The sequence below is a fragment of the Solanum lycopersicum genome, chromosome 8 (genome assembly GCF_036512215.1).
Source record: "Solanum lycopersicum chromosome 8, SLM_r2.1".
Taxonomy (NCBI): domain Eukaryota; kingdom Viridiplantae; phylum Streptophyta; class Magnoliopsida; order Solanales; family Solanaceae; genus Solanum; species Solanum lycopersicum.
Genome location: NC_090807.1, coordinates 56,797,855 through 56,824,295, shown reverse-complemented (window position 1 = coordinate 56,824,295; position 26,441 = coordinate 56,797,855). Strand labels below are relative to the sequence as shown.

The 26,441-nt window shown below is 31.8% G+C and overlaps 3 protein-coding genes and 1 non-coding gene across 8 annotated transcripts; 2 read left to right on the top strand and 2 right to left on the bottom strand.

The window, feature by feature from the left end:
* The first annotated feature begins 1,750 nt into the window (after positions 1-1,750).
* LOC101254620 (carotenoid cleavage dioxygenase 8, chloroplastic-like) lies at positions 1,751-4,927 on the top strand. Of its 2 annotated transcripts, NM_001279347.2 has the most exon segments (6): positions 1,883-2,179; positions 3,062-3,805; positions 3,885-4,078; positions 4,149-4,338; positions 4,405-4,507; positions 4,579-4,724. In NM_001279347.2, coding segments are annotated over 6 exon segments (1,674 nt in total).
* Positions 4,928-5,621: 694 nt separating this feature from the next.
* LOC101254321 (probable transcriptional regulatory protein At2g25830) lies at positions 5,622-13,591 on the bottom strand. Of its 4 annotated transcripts, none has more exons than XM_069288128.1 (8): positions 13,348-13,516; positions 13,200-13,249; positions 12,962-13,125; positions 8,769-8,830; positions 8,303-8,459; positions 7,901-8,178; positions 7,263-7,383; positions 5,622-6,200 (listed from the first exon to the last, which is right to left on the bottom strand). In XM_069288128.1, the coding sequence occupies exons 3-8, from the start codon at positions 12,995-12,997 to the stop codon at positions 6,105-6,107; spliced, it is 750 nt and encodes a 249-aa protein (XP_069144229.1). In that variant the 5' UTR covers positions 12,998-13,125; positions 13,200-13,249; positions 13,348-13,516; the 3' UTR covers positions 5,622-6,104. The 4 variants fall into 4 exon arrangements, with proteins under 4 accessions (XP_069144229.1, XP_019070953.2, XP_010325089.2 ...); XM_019215408.3 differs by having other exon boundaries at positions 7,263-7,386; positions 13,348-13,515; XM_010326787.4 differs by having other exon boundaries at positions 7,263-7,386; positions 13,200-13,591.
* Positions 13,592-22,208: 8,617 nt separating this feature from the next.
* On the top strand, positions 22,209-22,281 carry TRNAA-AGC (transfer RNA alanine (anticodon AGC)). Its single transcript has one exon. It is a non-coding gene; the product is annotated as a tRNA-Ala (tRNA).
* Positions 22,282-22,958: 677 nt separating this feature from the next.
* LOC104648919 (F-box protein At3g58530-like) lies at positions 22,959-25,879 on the bottom strand. Its single transcript, XM_069288527.1, has 5 exons — positions 24,845-25,879; positions 24,672-24,731; positions 24,217-24,254; positions 23,423-23,516; positions 22,959-23,165 (listed from the first exon to the last, which is right to left on the bottom strand). Exons 1-5 carry the CDS (start codon positions 25,877-25,879, stop codon positions 22,959-22,961), a joined length of 1,434 nt encoding a protein of 477 aa, XP_069144628.1.
* Between the last annotated feature and the right edge of the window lie 562 nt (positions 25,880-26,441).

Here is a 26,441-nt window from a genome sequence, read left to right as displayed (position 1 = left end):
AGATGGAACCGAATAGTCAAATTTACATTATTTAAATAAATCGAGTGAAAAGTATACCGCAAGTAAAGCTGAGCCCAAAATAAATTTAGACTGTCAGTTATAAGGAGAAAGAAGTTGGAAAAACAAAAAACTCAATGCTATTTTCCAGGGAATTGTAAATTAAAATAAGTCACAAAAATATAAAAGTAATCAAAATAAGTCACTATTTTAGCAAGTAATTAAAATAAGCTTAGTGAAAGAAAAATATTATATCACTAAGGGAAAGCGTTTAAATTATTAGATATAATGAAACTTTTTCTTCCACTAAACTTATTTTAATTACTTACTAAAATAATAATTTATTTTAATTATTATTATATTTTTATGGCTTATTTGGTTCCAACTCTTTTTCAGGTCAGGAAGAAAAATACAAGGACACGTGATAACAAGCTATTAGGCGCATCATTTTAATTTTTTTATTTTTCAAAATTATGATCCATAAAATTAAACCTACCTCTCTTAATTTATGTGATTCAATTGAAATTTTGAGACTAATGCCTCATTTGTTTACATGTAATAGGAGTCTGAATTTTAATCAATCAGATTTGTGTCATTTAGTGTGTTTATTTTTTGAGAACTAAATCTGAATTATTCAAATTCAATACGTTTGTTTGTTTTATTTCTTTATAAGTCTCTTAATAGGTTTGAATACATCTAAATGAATCAGATCTATAACGCATTCTTAACACAATTCAGACTAAAAAATAAGATTCCTATTTTAATTCAACTATATCATAACAACTCATAAAGTTTTTTTTCTTACTTAATTAATGTTAATTACATGCTTACCGTTATAATTTTTTTTATTCTAACTAACTTAATATACGTCTTTTACTTTCATAAATTAATCAATATATTTGAATTGATAAGTATTTCATGATATAATATTTAGCACGGTTTCAGAAAATAAAAAAGTATTAATTATTTGATCAATAACAATAGCAAATGTCCATTACAAAATAAAATGTTTTCATAAATATTATATTACTACTCTATATAAACTATTTTACACTCCATTACATTAGATTCTCAAAGTTTTTTAGTGCAAAGAATAGTGTTATTAATGATGTAACTTAATGTTAAATTCTTAATAGATAAATTATATTACCTTGTTTCAATAAGAATGTTCAAAATATTATTTTCTATATATAAAAAGTATTTTATTAAAATGAGGTTTTTATAATATTTTATTAATATTCAAATGCTTATTCAGATTTACACATCTAAATTTTAATGCATATTTTAATATTTAAATGTGTATTTAGACTCAGTTAATTTTAATTAAAGCAAATGAGGCCTAAATATTTTTGTTTAAGAAATTATTTTATATCTTTAAATTGTAAAACTTTCACATGACTTTTAAATACATAAATTTTATTTTTAAGAACTTAACTAAATTAAAGCTTCTATATCTAAATCTATAGTCAAAATTCAAAATTTTGAAGCTCGAAATTTCAACACTGCTATGTAAATTGACACAGAGGGATTAGGGGCGGAATCACCTTATACGAAGGGATTTTCGACGAAAAATTATCTTATTTATACCTGATTAAAGTATTTTTTTCATGTATATTTAATAAATGTTGAATCTCCTTGGATTACTTCATCCAGCTATGTCTACAAATTTTTGAACCTCCTTATTGAAAATTTTGAATCCGCCATCTGTGGGACTAAATACAAAAATAAATTGTTTAATTTGTAATCATAATGTAAGCATGTCTTTTAGTATGAAGGAATTCCACCTATGAAGATTCTAATTGAACTTACCTATAAATCTACACATATTTAACTTAATATTTCTCACCATACTCTCAAATTCTCTCAAATAATATTCTTCACATCTATGGCTTCTCTTGCTTCTTCAACAACCAAAATTTATTGTAACAAGATCCTTCCTGACATGTTTGATCATGGCAAACATGAATCTCATCTTGGATCAAAGTTGAAAAACAACGAAAAAAACAAGAAAAAATTGGACTTGAAATTGGTTACAAAGGTTGCTAGCCAATTGCCTGTAATAGTTCCACCACCAGATCAAGAGGTGATTAGTAAGGAGAAAAAGCTTGCTGCATGGACTAGCGTACGCCAAGAAAGATGGGAAGGAGAACTCGTCGTTGAAGGCGAGTTACCATTGTGGCTGGTATGTTATTGTTTGTGTATATAAGTTAAATATGAACGTTTCGTGTTACATCCATTTTTTTGTTTTAATGTGAAGTTTTTCTTTTTTGGAATCACTTATATATTATGATTTTTCTTCACCAAAAAGTATTGAGATCAAAGATGCATGTGTACCTAATACATGTTTTTCTCTCAAGAAAATATGAAGTATACATATTGAAAACAAAGGTTTATGAACTTAATTATTCTGCTATTTAGTACACTACTATAGACCCAAAGATTTTCCTCACTTGATAATCAGTCGGAAATTTTGTATTATAAAATATGATTTTCTGAGTCATTTTCGGCCGAGTTAGCTTACTGAAAAAAATGTGTGACGGAAAAGAGATTCTCACTAAAATATATAGTAGAAAAGTTCTAATATTTCTCCATGAAAACATTACTACTTTTTCTTTCTTATCAATTCAATTAGAAAAATCGACGAAAATAGTCGCTAAACATTTTCAAATAAGAAAATAATGATTTCTTTAATAGTGGGTATAAACACTCGTCAAGAAGCTAATTAATAAGAAGCAATTATATTCTTAGCAATAATCTTGTGATGATCTCACATTCAACAAAGGATATTCTCTTCTTTCAAGATGATAAATAATGTATAGTATTAAAACGACAAGAACTATTTAAGATCTGATTGAAGATTAAAAATAAATAAAACAATCTTTTTCCTTCGTATATAAAATATTTCTTTTGGAAAAATAAAATATTCCTTTATCTTTTGTCTGAATAAATTTAATAGGACGTAGTACATCAGCTTAACCTCATTCCACATCATGTCACATTCATTCCAAGTCCAAATTTGAGCACATAAAATTATTTTATTTCATTATTTTCTTTGTCTATGTAGAATGGCACGTACCTAAGAAATGGTCCAGGACAATGGCACATAGGTGACTACAATTTTCGTCACCTTTTCGATGGCTACGCTACCTTAGTCCGTCTTCATTTCGAAAATGGACGATTAATCATGGGTCATAGACAAATCGAATCGGACGCATATAAAGCAGCAAAAATCAGTAAGAAAATATGTTACAGAGAATTTTCAGAAGTACCTAAAGCAGACAATTTCTTATCCTACATAGGTGACATGGCAAAATTACTCTCCGGTGCATCCCTAACCGATAATGCTAACACTGGAGTCGTTAAACTTGGGGATGGACGCGTAGTCTGCTTAACTGAGACGATAAAAGGTTCCATTGTAATTGATCCGAACACCCTAGATACAATTGGGAAATTTGAATATAGTGACTCGTTAGGTGGATTGATTCATTCAGCTCATCCAGTGGTTACGGACAGTGAGTTCATAACGTTGATTCCGGATTTAATGAACCCGGGATATACGGTGGTGAGAATGGAGGCAGGGACAAATGAGAGGAAGTATATAGGGAGAGTGAGTTGTAGAGGAGGACCAGCACCAGGATGGGTTCATTCATTTCCTGTTACAGAAAATTATGTTATTGTGCCTGAGATGTCACTAAGGTATTGTGCAAAAAATTTGTTGAAGGCTGAGCCAACACCACTGTATAAGTTTGAGTGGCATCCTGATTCTAAAGCATTTGTACATGTTATGTGTAAAGCCAGTGGCAACATTGTAAGTCATTCCTTTCTCATCACTTAATTCTTTTATGATGTAAGAGTAATCTAATGGTGAGAGACTATCTATTCAAAAGGTGGCAAGTGTAGAAGTGCCATTATACGTGACATTCCACTTCATCAATGGATACGAAGAAAAAGACGAAGATGGAAGAGTTACCGCTGTGATTGCAGATTGCTGTGAGCATAGCGCAGACACCACCATCCTTGACAAGCTCCGCCTTGAGAATCTTCGTTCCTTCAACGGCAAGGATGTCTTACCTGATGCAAGGTACAATTGAAGGAAATGAGTATTACATCACTTCAAAAGTACATTATTAATGGTGTTTGGTGATATATAGGGTTGGAAGATTCAGAATACCATTAGATGGAAGTCCATATGGAGAATTAGAAGCAGCATTGGATCCAAATGAACATGGAAAAGGCATGGATATGTGCAGTATGAATCCTGCTTATTTAGGCAAGAAATACAGATATGCTTATGCTTGTGGTGCTAAGAGGCCTTGTAATTTCCCCAACACCCTCACCAAGGTCAGCTTCTTTTCCTTACAATGGTTATTGTTTCATCATCAAGTAATAACTGACAATATTTTGCAGATTGATTTATTTGATAAGAAGGCAAAGAATTGGTATGATGAAGGTGCTGTGCCTTCTGAACCATTCTTTGTGGCTCGACCCGGTGCAACAGAGGAAGATGATGGTAATTAGTTTACCAAAGGTCATTTGGCCCTGTTCTGAACAAGGTGTAACATTTTTGAACTATATATGCAGGTGTTGTAATCTCAATGATCAGTGACAAGAATGGAGAAGGATATGCTCTAATACTGGATGGATCAACATTTGAAGAAATTGCAAGAGCTAAATTTCCTTATGGTCTCCCCTATGGGCTACATGGTTGTTGGGTTCCAAAGATATAGTATCACCCCACATCCAAGACAATGTTATATCATATTAGCCTAATACAATCTACAAGTTATAATAAGATGATATTACTAAATTTTCCAGTTTTTGAAATAGCTATTAGTGTACTATTTTGTGTATATTTGCTCTCAGTAATAGAATGTGTTAAACCATATTAATAGTATGAATGCATATACTCTAAAATGAGTAATTGACATGAGATATCTATGTTAAAATATCAAAGATTCAACAAGGAAAAACCAAGAATGTTCCTGATAACTAAAAAGGTACTGAAAGATATAGTTGAGGTGCACGTAAGTTGACCTTGACTTCACCTTTATACAAACAAAATTGCCTGCTGGAATTGAGGAGTTGCAATCGCTTATGGTATTGAAGTATTCAAACTGTAAGAAACCTTTCCCTCCAAATATGTTCTTTCTAAAATCACCATTGTCGGTGAAGCTCAAGAACAGACTTAAGCTGGGCTTTCTATGGATAAATCATAAAACTTAATCATAAAGTTTTAGAGGTTTTCAACTAGAAAAAGGTATGGTGATCTTCATCTCTAGTTATCTTTTCATCTAGAGAGCCATTCTCAAATATTTTGAAAGAGAAAAATATGATCAAACACTTTTTTCTTCAATCTTCCATGGGTTTTCATTATCCACTAAGCCAGCATCAGTTCGAGTTGTTCTACAGATCCAAGTAATAAAAACTGACATGTTAATGCACTAAACCAGATGCTTCAAAACTTGCATTTCAAATACACATATGAGATCAACAAGAAACCCCACCTCTAGAAACAAGTTCCAAAAAGGAGATTCAGCAACATATTACATACTTCTGCAGCAGAAATTTTGGAAATATAACTTTAACTATAACATAGAAACATTAGTCTTTCTGACAAGTCCATGTGAAGAACCAAGAACTTCGGTAGATTCAATTGATCAAGTCATACATATACAAATAACTCTGAAACTTAGCTCTTAGCCTCTCACTTTACTAACTCAAGCTGAAGACGTTACAATGAGATTCATCATGCTAGCTGTTAAAGAGAAACAACAGTATTGTATTGCCAATATAACTTTAAACTTCAGATTGTATTTTTAAAGCACATTTGTTTTACAAACAAAAGGGAGGCAATATTATTGGGTTACCAAGCATCTAAAGATTCCTCCTATCAGTTGAAAGATCAAATCCTATGATAAAATTGGGCCAAACTGCAATGTGTTCCTAAGATGAGACGATCTGTAGATTCTTTGTAGAAGTAAAACAGCTAGATGACGCCATATATGATTGACTACAGGACTCTAATGAGCTGAATGTCGTTATCATCGTTCAACAGCCTCAACAACCAGCTGTTAGGTGTTCATGCCACTGTTAAGTGGAATAATAACCTAATACTTTTGATCTGTATACACAGCATCAACATCATCAAGTTCAAGTAATTTGGACATTAGTTCTTTGTTCAACTCCATAGCCTCATCATCTACCTGCAGCCCAAAACCAAAATACTAACTACAAACATAGATATGTGTAGTAATAATTGGAAAGATCAAATTCAGCTTTTAACATAAACTGATAAGTAAAGCATTGAACTGCGCTAATTTAAACTGAAAAAAAAACAAGTTGTGGATACAAGGTCCATGTAGTAATAAACCTAGAAAGAAGCTAAAGTAGGTGACCTTCAAAAGTTTGTAAGACATAAGAGAAAGAATGAACTACTCTATTTAAAGCTGATCAATTGCTTGCACGTTCATCCATCAGTCTCAAATGGTGAAAACCAGACAACCCAAGCCAAATACTTCATGGGCTCAGGTTGGCTTGACTAAAATCACTCTAGACTTGAGATATGCTTGAGCTCAACCAATACTGATAAGGCAACTACTAATCTTCTATTGAGAGATTTTAGTCTCAGTTCCCTAATTTCTTTTTTGGTACACACAGAAAAATCCCTGTTGTATAGACGACAGGGGTGGAGCTTGTAGAGAATAATAGCTTTTTGTAATTCTCCGCTTTTGCTATATCTCTCTTGTATATGGCTGTCTTGGCCATGTTTATTATCAAAAATACATTTACTAAGACAAAAAAGTAAATTTGAGACCTTCAATTTTTGGAGCTAAAACAATTGCTTTAGTTGTTGTGCCCCTGATTTGTCCTTGTTGAATATTATAATCAAATCATGTAAAAACAACTGGACTAAAACTTCTTTTTGTATAATAACAAAATGATCTTGGATGTTGAAGTTTGAATATTCACTACTAAATCTATGAGATTTTAGATATTCTTATGTTTTGCAATAAAGATTAGCCTTTTGAAGATTTAAGTTATCAGAAACACAACGCTACATGGTATGAAAAAGCTCATAACCACATCAATTAGTGGAATATGTTATGATTATATTTACATTACAAAAGGTCAACAATTCACACATCAATTATTAGATTTCTTTTCTAATTTCATGGTTAAAACATATTATCTTATCAAAAGATCAAAGATTAAACAAGTGCTGTCAAATAAGAAGAATAAAATTTTGATATGCTGTACTCACAAACCTCAATTGGAGTAGTAGGAAGTAGCTCAGATCCGTTGTCAGGTTTAAATTTTATTCCTTCCTCTTGTAATTTTGATAATATTACTGGATAGTTCTCCGCAGAAGACACGACTTTGTAAACCCTACTAAAGTAAACCAAATAAAAAAGAAAATAGTCAGATGTGCTGATATTAGTACATCCAGCATGACATTAGTTCATCAGCAGACAAGAGAAGGTTGTTTTAGTGGTAAGACTCCTCCACTTCCAACGAAGAGGTTGGAAGTTTGAGTCACCCGGGGGGGATGGAAAAACCACTATTGGCCCGTGGAAGAGAAGGTTTTGGGGTGATGTTTAGAAGATGAAAAGAATTCATTGGCAACCATGAAATTGCAATTGAAATAACATAGGTGTGCCAAATCAAGGCTGCAGTAGACTTGGCAATAGCAGTAACGGGTTGTTGGAGTTTATTTTCAGCAATGAAGAGAATCAACTTATGAATAACACCCAGAGAGGTTTCTTTGACTAAATGTATATGCCTGAAAGAACCATAAAAGTAAACTCTGGGTCCAATCGCAAGAAACTTTACTGCGGGATGAAGCAAATAAGAAGATAATCTTTACCAATTTATTTATCTGCAACAAAGCAGTTAGCATACGAACCTCTCAGATGAATCTGCTTCTGTATCATATTCATCCATTGAAGGTTCAATGATATCTTCAGCACCAGCATCCAAAGCAATTGTTAAGAGCTGGTCGCGGTCGACATCAGTGACTTTAACATTAGCAACCCGAGCACGTTGAAATTTGAACATAATGGATCCTGGATCTGCCATCTTCCCACCATTGTCCTTCACCACCTCTCGAACTGCTGCCACTGACCTATTTACTTTGTCTGTTAAGACCTCAATGATGATACCAACTCCACCATAACCATATACCTGAGTATAGAACAGGAGTTCATAGTTCACTGAATTGCAATAGTCAAGAGAGTTACCAAAAAGGTTTGTGTAAAAATTGTTGCTTATTAGGTAACAAATTCATACAAGTCTAAATGTTCAATACCTCATAGATCTTCTCAATAAAAGCCTCTTGTCCCTTTTCTGAAGCTCTCTTTACATTGCGGTCAACAATGTCTTTGGGTATATCAAGTTCCTTAACTTTCTCAATCAGAGCAGCGAGAACCGTATTAGATATTGGACTTGGACCACCTTTCTTAACCCTGGTCATTCAGGAAACAGTACTCATTCAGAAATGCAAGGTAAGGTTGAGTACAATAGGCCCTTGTGGTTGGGCCCTTCTCCAGACCCTACGCATAGCACGAGCTTTAGTGCATCAAACTGCCACCTTTACTTCTTTTTTTTAAATCATAACAATCACAAAAATAGACTTCTGGAAAAGGGTTCTAGCTGGCAACAAGATAGCGCTCAAAAGTTCCAATGGGACGTTAAGACCTCAAATAGAAGAGAAAAATTCCATTCATTTCAATATTGATTTAGACGAATGCCTACTTTTCATTTCCATAACTTACGCAGAAACAATTTCCTTCCCGATTTTTGAGTACAGCTTTGCCTTCTTAAGATCCTGAGCAGTCTGCATAAAAGAAACATTGACTTAAACAACATCCAAAATGCTAGAACTGTGCTAACTCCTGTTGCTGGACAACCATTTGAAATATAATGATACAATATACATTGCTGATCACCGTAATACGTCAGTATTGGCTACTTATTCCTTGATAAATTAAATTAATCAAGAAACACAACCACAATAATCACATATATTAGAACACCTATAATATTGTGAAATACACGAAAAGAAGGTGTGCACCTTTATCTGCCATAGCAACGCACAATTAAAGACAAACTAGGCTGAGTCTTCCTCACCTTCGGCTTGTGACAGCTGATACCTTATGGAAAAAAGTCTTAGCTTAACCCAGAAAAGGGGACCTAGCCTCATATTTGTAGACTTGAAACCTTAACCTAGTGTGCCTCCCCATTACAGGCTCACTAGTCTCCAACAGACCTACACTCTTTCCAGCCCACAACTATTACATGAAATGATACAGGTTCTTGGCATTAGAGAATGTTACATCGATAATGAACCTTATAAATTGTTCACGAGAGAGTAGTCCGTACTACTGAAATTATTTGTATCACAGTTAAATCTGAAACAAAGCTTGTTTTTCGGCTGTGGATCTGATTGTTGCGTATATGCACTACATTATTTTATTAAAATAATCCTAGTGAATTAAGTTCAAAGTTGATCTTGATTTTGGGATCTTAATTAGTAAGAGGTGTTCGTTTTAACACATATGTGCTTCCGCTAGTAACAACAATCAGATAAGAGTCATTTATAAATCCTCTATTAAACGAAGAGTTTATGAAATTAAAGATCTTGATCCAGGGTAGATAATAAATTATTTTATCTTTGAGACATTTGTGTCAGCGTGTGTGTTTTCAAATTGATAGTCTTCTTGGATCTTTTTTTTCTTTTGATAACCGAGAAATCTGTTTGTGACCAGCTCTTTGGACCACTCACAGCCTTCTAAACTCGATGGATAATGGGCCCGCCCGTCTATCCTTCTCCACTTAAGTATCGGGCTTCACATAATGTGGGGCTTGAACATGCGCTCTAAGCCACAAATCCTCCTTGGGGCGGATCATATTAACAAAGCGGGTCTAGATTTCTTAAATTTATTTATTGATATTTGTTGGCTTGACTAGAATCACTCTAGACTTGATGTATGCTTGAGCTCAACCAATATGGGTAAGGAAACTAGACATTACTCGACTATATTCTAACTTTCAACGCTAATCCATAACTTACGCAAAAATAATTTCAGTATTCTAGACTATCCGTCTCATGAACAATTAATAAGGTTCATAATCTATGTAACCTGCTCTAATGCCAAGTGTAGATTAATTGAGAAACATGATCACATAAAATCACGCAAAAAGAATGTATGCACCTTATCCACCATAGCAACGTAGAACTGAAGACAAACTAGCTGGCCTTCCTCTACTTTAGCTATTAACGACGGGCACCATATGAGAAAAGATCTTAGGTTTAAGCCCTGCGTCATAAGCCAAAGGAGAGGAAGACTCAGTGTAGTTTGTCTTAGTTGTGCATTGCTATTGTGGATAAAGGTACACATTTTTTGTGTATTTCACAATATCATAGGATTTCTTAATATATGTGATTATTGTGGTCGTGTTAATTTATACTTGGCATCAACACATATTACATAGATTATGAACCCTACAAATTGTTCATGCGATGAATAGTCAATTGTATCGCGATTAAATCTAAAATGAAGCGTATATGCACAACATTACTCGTTAGCAATTTTGTTTTAACACATATGAGCTTCCTCTAGTAACAACAATTTGTTAAGTGATAAAGAGTCATTTATGAATCCTCTGTTGAACGAAGATTTTATGAAATTAGAGATCTTGATCTACAGTTTTCAAATTTTGGTATATAATAAATTGTTTTATGTTTGAGATATTTTTGTTGGTGTGTGAGCTTTCAAATTAATAGTTTTTTTTTTTTGAGAAAAAAAAACAATTTATACATGGATCATATTGATAGTTTTCTTGGATCATATTAACAAAGTGGGTCTAGATTTCTTTAATTTATACATGGATTAGCTTGACTAAAATCACTCTAGACTTGAGGTATGCTTGAACTCAACCAAAACGGGTAAGGGAACTAGACATTGCTCGACTACATACTAACCTTCAACCCTAATCCATAACATACGCATAAAGGATTTCAATATTCTAGACTATTTGTCTTATGAACAATTAATAAGGTTCATAATTTATGTAACATGCTCTAATGCCATGTGTAAATTAATTGAGTAACACGATCACAACAACCATATAAAATGAAGAACACCTAAGATATTGTAAAATACGTGAAAAGAATGTGTGCACGTTCTTCCACCATAGCAATGTACAACAGAAGACAAACTAATTGAGTCTTCCTCTACTTTAGCTTATGATGGATGGCACCTTATGAGAAAAAATCTTAGGTTAAGTCATGCATCATAAGTCAAAGGAGAGGAAGACTCAGCATAGTTCGTCTTGAATTGTGCATTGTCATAGTGGATAAACGTGCGCACTTTTATCGTGTATTTCGCAATAATATCATCGGACTTCTTAATCTATGTGATTACTGTGGTCGTGTTAATTTACACTTGGCATCAAAATTACATAGATTATTGACCTTATTAATCGTTCATGCGATATGAATAGTTCGGTTTAATGAAATTAACGCAATTTGTATCGCGGGTAAATCTGAAATGAAGTTCGTTTATAGACTATGATTTTGTTTTGATTGTTGCGCATACCACAACATTATTCTATTAAAATAGTCTGGGTGAATCAAGTTCAAAGTTGATCTTGGCTTTGAGGTCTTAACTCGTTAGCAATTTTCTTTTAACACATATGTGCTTCAGTTAGTAACAACAATATGATAAGTGATAAGAGTCATTTATGAATTCTTTATTGAACAGTGAGTTATGAAATTAGATCTTGATCCACAGCTTTCGAATCTTCGTATATAATAAATTGTTTTATCTTTGAGATATTTTTGTCATGTGTGTTTTCAAATTAATAATCTTCTTGGATCTTATTAACAAAGTGGGTCTAGATTTCTTAAGTTTATTTATGAAAACTACCTATATCACTCAAAATGGATCTTAACCATCTTAAAATGTGTTGTTGAAGAAGGAAAAAATAGACAAGAGAATTCTTTTTTTCCCATGATTGCAAAGCAAGCTCGAGAAAGGGGACCTAGCCTCATATTTATTGGCTTAAAAGCCTTAACCTAGGTTGCCTCCTCATTATGGACTCACGGGTCTCCAACACCTACACTATTGTCAACCCACACCTTTTACATGAAATAATACATGCCCATGTGGAATCTACATAAATACATTATTTGTGTGCTGTCCACCAGCTATTAACATTCAGCCTGTTTTGCTAAAAACATAATAATACACTAATGTATAGTCTCCATTTAATAAATAAATTTAGTTTTCCTTCTGGGTCACACTGAGCTTGCCTAGTGCAGATTACTTCTCTGTGGTTTACAAGCTATTGCATAGGAGCAGGGCTTTTACCAAGTACGCACCCAAAGGGTGGCAACTGTGGGTTTCTCTTGTAATAAAAATCATTTAAAAAATAAGTCTAACCTAATGAACTATCTAATCTCAATAAATGCATCACTCTATTTCTACTACTACAGTCAAATAGCGTCAAACTTCATTACAGATTTCCAGGATGTTGACTCTACATAACAATGAAATCACAATGCTTCCGCAGATCATTACTACATATAAATTTATGAACACTTCAGAGTTAAGACATTGGGCTGAACATCCGCTCTACCTCTAAGGTAGTAGTAAGATCTGTGTAAACTCTCCCTCCAGACCCCATTTTGTGGGACAAGATTAGCTATGATGTTGTTATTGTTCAGAGTTAGGATGGACCAAAAGACTATTTTTCTTTGATAGATGAAATCAAGTTAGGAAGAAAGATTCTAATTTGTGGTAATCTCTAAGATCCCAATACATTTGAATAGTATTGAATCGGAGAGTTAACAATATTTGTATCAAAGAAAATACAACAATTAGAATTGTTTTAATTTTTTTGCTCAAAGGAAAAGAAACGAGAACTTTATGATTTAAATGTAAACAGCAAGAACATTTTATACCTTTCTACCAGCAATTTTGCAGGAGCGCCTGCCCATACAGAGAGGAGAGGAAGTCCAAATCTTTCTCACTGAATTGCTCGATTGAAGTTCTAAAGGCAAGACCTTTATATCAGACGATGAATACGATGAAGAAGACGAAAAATTCCCACTCAATAAAAAAATACCTACAATGAAAATAAACAATTTAGGAAAATAAGGTATAAAGATTTGATTTTTATTGATGTGTGGAAGTACTTACTTCTGAGAGTGCTAGAATGGTGGGGTTTAAGATAAACCCCATTTGAGATTCTGCAGAGAAGTGAACCAAAAGCTCGAATTGAAGAAGATGAATACACCATTGCTATTCTATAAACTTCTAATTGGGTTTCAGTGAATTTCTACTTTACCATCAGAATTCTAGTGGATGCATTTGTGCTGCTCAATCCTCAATACTAAACAATCTAGATACAATAAAGTTTTCTTGAATAACGGTGCCAGATGAAGAGGATGGAGCGCTATATAAGCAGCCGAGTTGAAACTAAAACCCCTGAAAAGGAAAATATTTTATGTTGAACCAGGGTACTAAAAGAAACCTATAAAACTTTCACCAAATTGAAAAAATTAAAAAAGAATTTACTTTATGTCTACAAATATTGGATATCCTCAAATAGAAACTATATATATAATGCATTTATTTATTTTTACTTTACAGAAATAATATGTGATTCTAACGTGGATCCGGAATAATGTGGTGACCTACGTGATGGACAAAAAAAGAGAAGTAAGATTGAGATAGTTTAAACATGTGAAGAGGAGATGCATAGATATACCAATGATGAGGTGTGGAAAGTTGGCTATAGGAGGCACGAGGAGAGACAAAAGTAGGCTGAAAAAATTTTGGGAAGAGGTGTTAAGAGGGGATACGATGCAACTTCAGATAACCAAGGATATGGTTCTATACAAGAGGATGTGGAGGACTCGCATTAGGGTAGAACGGTAGTAGGTGGTGTAGTATAGTGTTGTCTTACTTAAAGTTACTGGTGTTTGGATACTAGTGTATTATGGTAGTTTTTTACGTGTATCATTGTTGTTTATGGTTTGTCATTATCAGAGACTCATAGAATGTCATAAATAGTCCCTTAACTATAGGAGTAGGTCTAAAATGATCTCTTAACTATATTTTTTTATCGTATTTAGTCCTTTGATTATATAAAAACTTATTTGTTTTGGTCTATTAACTATACACTTACCGATTTTAATTTTTCAAGTATTCAAAAACTTATCAATTATGATCTTTTAAGTATACAATTATCAGTTTTAATTCTTTAAGTGTTCAAGAATTTATCAGTTTGGGTCTTTCTCCATTTGTCTTTATACAAATAGCTTAGTTATATTTATGGAACTCTCCGTGAAATGAAATCTTTAGCTCATTTTTTAAATTGTTTCTCTATCCCCGCTACTTTTCTTCAAATTGCTCTTATGAAAAGAATAATAACCACAATGAAGCAAAATAAAATTAATGAGGAATAAGATGTAAGTCTTAGTTTTATTCAATGGAGGATAGAATAAAGCAAATATTTGTTGTTAATGACTTAAATATGTTGTGTTCTCTTCTTCAGCGATCAACGGTTCATAATCGACACAAATTTTTTTAATTTTATTTTTCATTCAAAAAAATAAGAGATTTGATTTTATCACTTAAATTTCTCTACATAAAATAAAATGAATAGAATAATAAAGTCGTTGGAATACAAATTAGTAATAGCATGCTTCATTTTATCGTCTAAAATTATGATTTATATTTCTTTCCTTGTGAATTTTATTTTGAATAGTTAAGGTTAAGGTTCCTTACACAAGGGTAATTTGAAGTAAAAGTAGCGGGGGGAGAGAAACAACCCAAAAAAATGACTAAATGATTAATTTCTTGAGACATGAATTATGCTATATAAACCTAAGTAATTTATATAAAAATAGACGAGACCAAACCTGATAAGTTTTTAAATACTTAAAGACTAAAACTGATAAATACATAGTAAGAGATGAAAATCGACAAATGTATAGTTAAAAGATGAGATAAGTGTCAAAAACACACCTAAACTATACTTTTTTTTTGAGTTTCATACCTAAAACTATTGAAAGTTTGAGTTTTGTACTTAAACTATCACTTTTTAGTTTGAGAAACACACACCACTCTCTTTTATACCACTCTCATCATGGTATGTATAATACACTCTCTCTTTTATTTTAAAGAATTTCCACATTACACTCCACATGAACAAAATATTCAACCTTGACACAAAATAAATAAATTACTAGTATTAGCTAAAATTAAAAATTAAAAAAATATTATAAAAAATAATATTTTCTTTATAAAATAAAATGTAAAATATTTTTCTTACCCCACACCATTTTTTAAAGTTTTTTATTTTGTTTAAATTTCTTTATAAAAGATTTCATTTTTTACTTCATCTCCTCCTCCTCATTAATACTAATTTAGATATTATTTTATTTTTTAAAAAATAGAATTTTATCTACGGAAAAGGGTCTAAAATACCCTTGAAGTATTAAAAATGGTATAAAATTACCCTTCATCCACCTATTGACTCCAAAATGCCCTTTTAATCCACCTATTGACTCCAAAATACCCTTGTCATCCACCTTTGAGTTCAAAATTGACCACTTATTTAATAATTTTAAATTTAAACTATTTAAATATTTCTAAAATACTTGATGTTCAACTATTGGTTATAATTTAATTAATTTGTATTATTTATAAACCAACTCACTACCCACCCATTACTAACTAAACTCCACCCAATTAGTAATCCAACTATAATATCAAAATCGTCATAAACACTACTAAAAAACGGTGAAATTATAGATTAATGAAAATGACATCCAAAATTATTCGAGTCCGAATCGAAACCCCAATTAAATTTATGTTGAGCTGCTTAAGGAGGACACTTTCAATTTGATTCTCTTTCAAGATTGAATTAGAAATTTATGATTAAAGGTAAAGAAGTAATACATCCCGAATTAATTCATGCACTTTTTTAAAATATAATTTTATAAATATTTATGATTTGCTTTAGAACCTTTAATATATTATTTTGAAAAAAAGTTACCTATGAAGTAACATTACATAATTGGGACGTAAGAATAATTAAGATGAACATAGTCAGACTTTTGAGTTTATCGATAATTTTTATTTAGACACTTGAATGTATGATAATTTACTTCTATAGATATTTTCGTCTCAAATTTTTAAAAACACTCAATTGGCAGTAGCTTTTCTGTCGTTGCATTAATAATGTGAGTGATTTATTAATCCGGAGAGTTTAATTAGTAATGGGTGGGTAGTGGATTGATTTATAAATTATACTAATAAGTTAAATTATAACAAATAGTTGAGCGCCACGTATTTAAAAAAATATTTAAATAGTTTAAATATAAAACCGTTAAATAAATGGTCAATTTTGAACCAAAAGGTGGATGACAAGGGTATTTTGGACCCAATAGGTGGGTGGGAAGGGTATATTGAACCCAATAGGTGGATGGAGGGTAATTTTGTACAATTTCCAATACTTTGAGGGTATTTTAGACCATTTTCCGTTTTATCTATCCCACTTAACCCTCGGCTTTCAATTTTTTTTTCAGTGTTTAGATATGCATATCGAAAATATTTTTTACTTGCCACCACAAGACTTTTATATCTTTTAGTTGTTTATGTCATATTCGATACACTACTAGAAATTTTTTTTAAAAAAATATATGTACATGCATATCTAACACAAAATAAAAAAATGTAAAAAAAAAAAATAGGAGTGGAAAATTAAATAGGATGGGGTAGATTTTTTTTAAATAAAATAATATCAATTTCTGTCGGGAAAAGGCGAGGACGAAATTTGAAATTTTTAAAAATATTTTATAAATATTTTTTTTAAAAAAAAAGGATGGGGTTGTCGCGGGGGAGAGCGGTACGTGGAGGAAGTGGTGGAATGAGATAAAAAAAATAATTAATTTTTTATATGGATAATAATCTTTAATTTTTAATTAATATTAATTTTTATTTATTTTTTATCTATGTAGAATGTCATGTGTTAAAGGTTTTTCATATAAAAGAGAGAGTTCACTACATACACCACTCATATATGTTTCTCAAATTAAAAAGTGATAGTTTAGGCATGAAATTCACACTTTCAATAGTTTAGATATGAAACTCAAAAAAAGTGAATAGTCTAGGTATGAAACCTACACCTATTTGCTATATTCTCTACATTGTATCCTTTTCTATATCTAATTTGTTGCACTTGAGCAGAAGGTCATTCGAGAACAACCCTCTACCTTGACGAGATAGTGATAAAGACTGCATACATTCTACCCTTATCCAAACATCCCTTGTGAAATTTCACAAACAAAGCATATTATTGTTAAAGTTTCATAGATTTAAAAAAATAAATTAAACCACACATATAAGTAAGGCTGACAGTGGTACCGGAACCGGGAGAACCGGACCGGTAATTACCGGAATCGGTACTGTGTGTACCGATAACGTTCCGGAACCGGAATCGGACCGGTCCGAAAAACCGGTAAAATTAGTAATGTTCCGTCTCGGTCCGGAAGTGAACCGGTAGTATACCGGACCGGATCGGTACTTAAAAAAAAATTTAATTGAATCTAATTTTTATTATAATAATTAAGCAATTTAAAAATTTAAATTTCAAACTTTAAAGTTATAAATTTAAATTTTCAAACTTTAAATTCAAACTTTTAAAGTTTGAAAATTTTAAATTCAAATTTTAAAGTTAAATTTAAATTTCAAACTTTAAAATTATAAACTTTAAATTTCAAACTCTTAAATTTTGAAAATTTTAAATTCAAACTTTAAAGTTTTAATTTAAAATTTTCAAAATTTTAAAGTTTCAAATTTAATTTTTCAAACTTTAAATTCAAACTTTTAAAGTTTGAAAATTTTAAATTCAAATTTTAAAGTTATAAAATTTAAATTTCAAACTCTTAAAGTTTGAAATTTTTGAATTTAAACTTTAAAGTTATAAAATTTAAAATTGACTATATTAAAAATTAAATTTAATACAACAATATTAAAAAACAAATTAAGGCGAATAGCCTATATTTTTATTAATATATATTTGATATTACAATTACATCTACAAAAATATTAGTTTGAATTAAATCTCGAATTATCATACTTTTACTAATAGTTGGTGCCACCATATAAATCCCTTCGTAAATCATTCAACATTTCTTTAGTAACATGTTTGGGAATAGGTTGAATAGAAAGATCTTCCATTGGTTCAATCCCGTCGTCACTATAATCCTGCATTACTTCATCTACGTTATCTTAAAATTTGGTCGGTAGTGGTTCACGACCCAAATTTCTTCTCTCGGCATTAATCCAATCTCGAAATAATACCGATATCTCCAAGATGTCGGCTGCTAGTGAATGCCTATGTTCTCCAAGTTGAAACCTTGCTGCACTAAAGACGTCTTCCGAAGCTACCGACGACGCTTGCATTGCTAATATATCTCGAACCATCGGTACTAGTTTTGGAAATCCTTTGGTGCGATCTCTCCACCATTTGAGAACATCTTTAGTAGGTTCTGTAATTTGATTAATATATGCATCAAAACCATTTCTATTATCGTGAAAAAGTTCAAGATAATCCTCTAAATAATTATCAATATTATTTTCATCAAATCTAACCCTAGAGCTTTCAGGTTCATTTTCACTTGATAAATTTATATTAGCATTATATAAATCATACAATTTTCTAGCTTCAATTTTTATGCTATCTTTAACTTGTTGACAGCTAGGAATTTCTTATAATTCATCATTAATATCTAAGTTAAAATATATTTTTTCAACCATTCTTAATGAACCGAAATCTTTATACTTAGGGTGTAACAAACATGCAGTCAAATAAATTTGAGGAATAGGAATATAATATTTTTTTAAATTTTATAATCATTTTTTCAATGGTTTGTTGAAATCTTGGTTTATTTTTAAATTTATATAATTTAGAAGAAATCATACAAATACCAGGTAAAACCGTACAAATTGATGGACTATAAAGTACACAAATTCTTTTTGTAGTTAAGTAAAAAAACTTTTAGGAAATCTATAAGTTCATTTATATCACGCCAATCATTATCATCTATTCTATATGTCATATCAGAATTATGAGCATTTCAAACCATTTGTAAGGGTATTCGATATTCATAAGCGACTACAAGCATTTCATATAAAGTATTCCATCTAATAGCCACTGTTTTTGGAATTTTTCTAAGTGGAAGATTATTTTCAAAACAGCGATTTTGAAAATCTTTACGCCGAGACTTAACTTGACATTTAAATATAAAATGACATGCATTTTCAACTTTCGTACATCCGTTATCATACATATTTACACCATCTCTAACCATCAAATTATATATATGTGCAGTACACCTAATATGATAATTATCACCATAGAAAGGACAAAGTGTAGTTTTTAAATATTGAACAACAGAATTATTACTTGAAGCATTATCTAAGGTTATACTACTTATTTTATCACATATTCCATAACTTTGTAAAATATCTAAAATAGTTTGAGCAATATAACTACCGATTTTTTGCATTTGACAACATTTATAACCTAATTTTTTTTTTGCATATACCAATTTTCATCAATCCAATGTGCAGTAACAGTCAAATAATCGTTACCATACACACTACGACCCATATCAGAAGTAATAGTTATTTTACAAGTATTATAATAAAATAAACAACGAAGATATTGAAAATGTTGTGCATGATAATAAATATAGCCTTTTTTATTGTATTTCTAGCAAAACCTTTAAAATTTGGATTATATACAATTTGAATATAATGTATAAAACCGAGATTTTCAGCAAAACTAAATGGCAAACCCATAACACATATCATTTTAGCTAGTTCTTCAAGATCTTTTTCTCTACTATATGAAGGTAGTGAACTAGAGCCAGAAACATTAGACGGATTTAATTGTGTTTGTACCATTTTAGAGCCGCCTACTCCTACATTTTCAGGAAGGGGGGTACCGTTTTTTTTTAGCTTCCGCTACCGCTTTAGCATGCAAAAATTCATTTTTACAACAAAACATTATATGACTATTCAAATGTCCCGTCCCGCCAGATTTGCCAACAGTTTTATGATTTAATATACGTTTACATTTATTACAAATAACTTGTGTTTTATCTTCGTTTTGTGTCATAAATTGCCAAACAACCGATTTTTTAACACGTTGTACCTTAGGCCTAGGATGTACTGAGGGAACTGGGGCAGAACAACGAAAGGGAGCGGGACTGGGAGTATTAGTAGCCGCAGGTGGCTCAGTTTCATCATCATCATCATCAAAAGTAGGCGTATCAGTATAATTATCAATATCATTATCATTATCATTATCACTAGGCAAATCCTCATCAAAATTACCAAGGCGACGTTGTAAATGTTCATGATAAGGATCTAATCCTGAATTACTATCAATATTAAAAACCTTATCATCAACATGTGTATAATCATCCGTATTTATTCTTAATATAGTAGATTTTTTAGTTTTTGATTTAGAAGAACTACCGGTTTTTGCATTATCGGAGGATGTAAAGTTACAAATATTTCTTACACGCTCTAATGCACTTTTTTTCCCCTTTCCTTTTTGAACAATATTTTTGCCGAAATCCATATTAAAAAATTAAACGTGAGATTAAATATAATATGAAAAATGTTATGCAATTATGCAAATAATAAATCACAAATAAATAAATAATTATTTAAATATAAATGAAACGTAAAATAAAAGTTAGAACAAATGTACCGAACGTCTACTTAAAAAAGTAGACGTTTATGACCGCCGAACGTGAAAAGTTGAAAATTGAATTTTGAAGCTCCAAATCTAATTTCCAAAGACCAAGTAAGGCAACACCAGAATTTAAGATATTATATATTATAGAATTAGAGATTAGAGATAGAGAGTAGAGAGTTGAGAGAGTAGAAGATGAATAGATGATATTGTGATTTAAAAGAATGAAATTTAGGGGTATTTATAAGTAAAAAATGGGTTAAAGTGTACTTTTTAAAACTTTAGGGTATTAAAAAAGTTAGGAGTGGGATAGGGCCCTATTGGATGAATTTCTATTCAAACGTTGGGGGGGCCACTAGCCGTTACCCAACGGCTAGTAACGGCTATATTTTTTTTTAAAAAAATTTAATCGGACCGGACCGGTAATTACCGGAACCGGTAAATTCCGAAACTTACCGAATTCCGTCCCGGTACCTGTTCCGAAACCGGAAAATTCTGATCCTAATCGGTACTAACCGCTACCAAACCGGTACCGAACCAGACCGGACCGGAATCCGGTAGGTACCACTTCCGCTGCCACACTTAACTCTAACCTGAGTCACATATAATGAAAGATTCACTTTTTCAAAAATTTCGTGTCAAATTAAATATAATTTTAATATTGGATGGAATTTTGTCTTTAGCATTTCTTATTCAGTAAAGGTTTCTAGCTCTTAATTATAGTCAATCAGTTTTGATGTAAATATAAGATGCAAATAATTTATATCTTAATACTAAATTAATTTGAAATTTGAATATAAAAAATTTGCATATATAGTTAAATATTTCTATAACATGTTATAAAAATGCCAAAATATATTATCAAGTGCAGTATTAACAATATATTTATTTTTTTCTTATTTCATTTTACCTATTTCTTTTAAAAGTAGCTTTTTGTATTCAAAATTGAGTGGATTCCAACTGCAATTAGTCACAACCATAAAACACTACACACCTATCATTTCTCCATTAAGTTTAAATTTATAAATTATTATTCCACTAGTGAAGTAACTATCCAAACAAAACCAAAGGACAAAAAATTGGTCACCATTAATGATCGATTCAGAATTAAAAGATTGTGAATATATATCTATAAAGATATTATGTATCTTAATATTTTACGTCAAAGCAAAAATATCTATCAATCTTTTTATTTAATAGATACTTATTTACCATACAAATATACAAAGTTCGTATTTGAGTCAATGGATGATCGAGTAGTAATGGCGCAGCTAGCAACTTTGTGAATGGTGTGCAAATTTTTATGTTAGTTACGTTAAAAGCGTGCAAAATTAAATACAAATTCATAAGAGATAATTTAACCTCGATTAACTAAGACCTCAAGATGTTTAGTTAAATGAACGTTACTTGCTTACTTGCAGCATGAAGGGGATGTAGCTCAGATGGTAGAGCGCTCGCTTAGCATGCGAGAGGTACGGGGATCGATGCCCCGCATCTCCATTTCTATTTTTTCGGTAATATTCCATCATATTTGAATTTTGCTAAAACAGTATATTTATCTTTGTTTGGTAATATTTTATTATATTTGAATTTTGACGATATCTTCAGCCAACACCTTTGTGAATTCACTACCTTGTTTCAGATTGATTGTTAGTTTTCTATTTTTTTCAATCATGTTATACTCTGGACATGAACACTTAAGATATGTTAACCATTAAATTGGTGCTACTTTGACGATTGATATAGCCCGTTGGCATCAACACACGATAAATCTGCTATATATCAAAAACATTAGTGCACTCTAACAAAAATAGAAAGATAAAATAATGACATTACCAATTACCATACATACGTCCTATAGGAATCTAACCCTAAATTTAGAAATTACCAAAAAGAAATAATAATCATATTTCTACTAGGTTTAGAATTAGGTCAAATAAAATACCTAAAAATGTGTACTCTATCGTTAAGTTTCTAATATGTAAAAGGCAAAAGTGTTCTTACTTCTACATACTTTTTTTTTCCTTTTCTCTTTAGCTCAAAAATGGCAATATATGTTCCTACTGCCAACAATTGGCACTATGTCCATTTTCCCCTTTTTTGAATACGCAACTCATGTTCATCGTGTTCAACCTTGCAAAATTTTTTTGATATGGATCTTATACTCATGATCATGTTCAATCATAGTTAGACAGAGAGATGCACCTAGCTACATTAGTAGGCCATTCCCTCCGTCCGGATACATTAAGATCAACACAGGCATTGCAAGAGACGATAAGATTCGTGGGGTGATTAGGTATGGTAACAACGTCATGCCTCACGGCAGAACTGTGGATCATACATGGCGGACTGACCTTGGCGAATAAAAGCCCTGACCTATTTCTCTATGGAAAAGGAAACAGATTTAACAGACTCAAAAACATAATAGTTTCCAAAGCTTGGAAAAAGATACAGAAATATTACTGGTACATCTTACTCAAATCAGCAGGTAGTGAATATCGAGAAAGGAAAATGAAAAAAAGGGGCAATCACATTTTGGACAAGTTTTCACATAACCTAACAATATTTCATGCCTTTAGATGCATCAGTTTGGTATATCTCATTTTGACAGAGCCTATCATTTCATACGTTAATACATTACATTCACCATATCCTCAACTAAAACCTCTTTGCAGTAGTACGAGAGGACACAGTTAGGTCTAAAATGGACACAAAGATACATATCCATGAGCTGACTAAGAAAGTAGAGAAAAGAACCACTCATGAGCATGTACCAGACCAGACGAAGCTTATGCACATGGAAAATGAGCTCAAAAGTGCATCAATGCAACAGGTGTTCACGGTTTAATGAAAAACCAAACCAAACCAAACCAGTCCGATTAAGAAAACCAGCAGTTGGTTTGCTTTGGTTTTAAGCTTTAATTTACCTACTACATTTGGTTTTGTTATGGTTTTACTAAACTTTACTGAAAAAAATGACTGAACTGATAAATTCTATTCATAATTTTTCAAACTATTTGAATATATGATAAGAGTATTAGTTTTTCATTAATATTTACAAATATTACCTTTTAATCATTAGTTTGATTTTATTCTACTTATTTCACATGCATTACAACAGTTACAAATTTTATTCTTGAAAAATATGCCCGAACCCAACACGTCTAATTGTCTATATGTGGTGTGGTGTAATTGCCAGTCTTAAATTTTCTTTGCTTAGACATCCATCTACTCTTCAATGGCTTGCCCCTTTGACCATCCTATTTAAAAGTATATATTGCTTCTGAGGATGTTAGGACATGTAAAATGGAGTAAATCAAAAACCAATCAAAACATAAACATTAACAGCCCTAAATGCAAGCTCAATTTTCTCAGGAACGAGGTTCCAAGATATGTTTCTATTAACAGCCCAAAATGCAAGCTCAATATTCCTACCTGAGTTTAACCAGCTTTTCAAGAATTACAGAAATATCCTGATCATGTCAAGCATTACAAGAAAGCTATACCAGAACATAGTTCATGATACCGCAAGCCAATGGTATAAATTATTTCCTTTTCTAGAGAAGAATTACATTTATTCAGTGTACAACAGGTTAACTTATAAAACTGAAGCAGGCCACAGATTAGAAGTGGTCTTACTTTCAATAAAGCTTGGAAACTTCCGTTCATTTTTTTGCTTAGTTCCATTTAAGGAAGCAATTCTTGGATTACCCTTTCTCAAATTTTGGCTATATCAAGATCAAAATTGCAATGTCTATGCACAAGGTTAAGCATCCCATGGGCCATGACAATAGCAGAGTAGCAAAGTTAATTAAAAAGTACCCTGGACATTTGTTTTACTAATACAACTACTTCAACAATAAATAATGGGAGCTAGACAGGACATGCACCTGAGGTAATGATGGGGAACTGTGAAAGAAAGACCACGGGTATCCATAAACGAGAGAACACTGAAAACATATTAATCCATCCGAAACGAGACATTCAACTCCCCTTTCACCCGTTATTTCCAATCTATCCAACAGTGTTCTCTCATGATATTATCCTGCACTTCCATAGGTACCCACATCCTTAATCTTCTGTCAACCACAATGTATTCTAATGTTTGACATCCTAGTACTAACTCTTCCAAATCATATCCACTAAGCTTTTCACAACTAGTCAAAATGAGCTCTTTCAATGACCCATGCTTTGTCAAAGTACGGACGCCTTCACCAGTGACAAATTCACAGCCAGTTAAATTAAGAGCGTCCAGATTCTTGCAACCTTCAGCTAGAGCAATAACAGTAGCATCAGACACATTAACAAGCCATGACAAGTTCAACCTCTTTAAACTCTCACTTGACGCAATAGCCTCACCAGCTAAATCAGTCACATTCGGTCCACATTCTGCCAAATCCAATTCCTCCAAGCAACATAATTGCATCAAACTCAACACCCCACAGTCTGTAATCCTATCACATTCAGCAAGAATTAGTTTCTTTAAGGTCATCCTAAGAGGTCCTCCTGCTAATGATTTCAAACCTGCATCAGATATCAACCAACACCCATGTAGATTCAAGTTCTTCAAAGAGCTGACACTTCCAATAACTCTAAGTGCTTCATCACTAACCTTGTCACAAAAACTCAAGTCTAAATCTATCAACTTAGGCAAAAAGCTAACAAGAGAAACAACCCCAGCATTCCCAACTCCACTTCTCTTTCTCAAAGACACCGTATTGAGATGAGAACAACCCATTGCAATGAAACACAGACCATTTTCATCAAAATCATCCAAGGCTAGACTTTCATCCCTTTCATCGTAAAATCTGTTTTTTTTCTTGAAATTAAGGTTAAGAATTTGGATCCTGGGACATTTTTCAGCCAAAATTTCAAGATGGGCATTCGTGATTTTTTCAGATGTATCAAATTTTTGCAAATTTGGGAATCTTGGAAGGAAATTAAGCAAAAGATTGGGATCAAAAACACGTACAGATGATCGAGTTAAGCCTTCAATTCTGAGCCACTGCTTACAAACTTGAGAAATGGATCTTCTACTGGCAGAGTCATGAACCCTAATCATTATCGAAGCTAAAACATCATCTCCCAAATTCTCCATTTTTCAATTGTAGACACTGCAGATTACCAGCTTTATTTGTAGTGATCCTCTTTTTTCATTGTTCATTTGCATCATTTATAATATGCATATTAAATACACAAATATTGCATCAGCTTATATATGTTTTTTAATATTAGACGGGTATAAAATTAAATCAGTAACATATGTTACATGTATATCCCATATAAAATGCATGTTGCGTATTAACGTGTGTTTGGTATAAAAGAAAAATCTTTTTTATTAAAAATAAGTTAGTTTCTTGATTTGTAAATGAAAAATACATTAGAAAGCTTGGACATGACTTGGATTTGACATTAAAATTACAATGCGATCTTAATTTCGATATATGAACCGGGATAAAAACTTTCATCAATTTAAGACATTGATTTAAAAATATTAAAGTTAACCAAACATGAGAAAAATTTGTAAAACGTAATTTCCATAACCTTTAATCTGCTAGAGGACAACACCATTCTGGACGAAGGTTGTTTGTTGGTCGGATTTTCATTTATTTTTTTTGCCTTTAATTATCACATTGATATATAAATAAATAAATAAATCA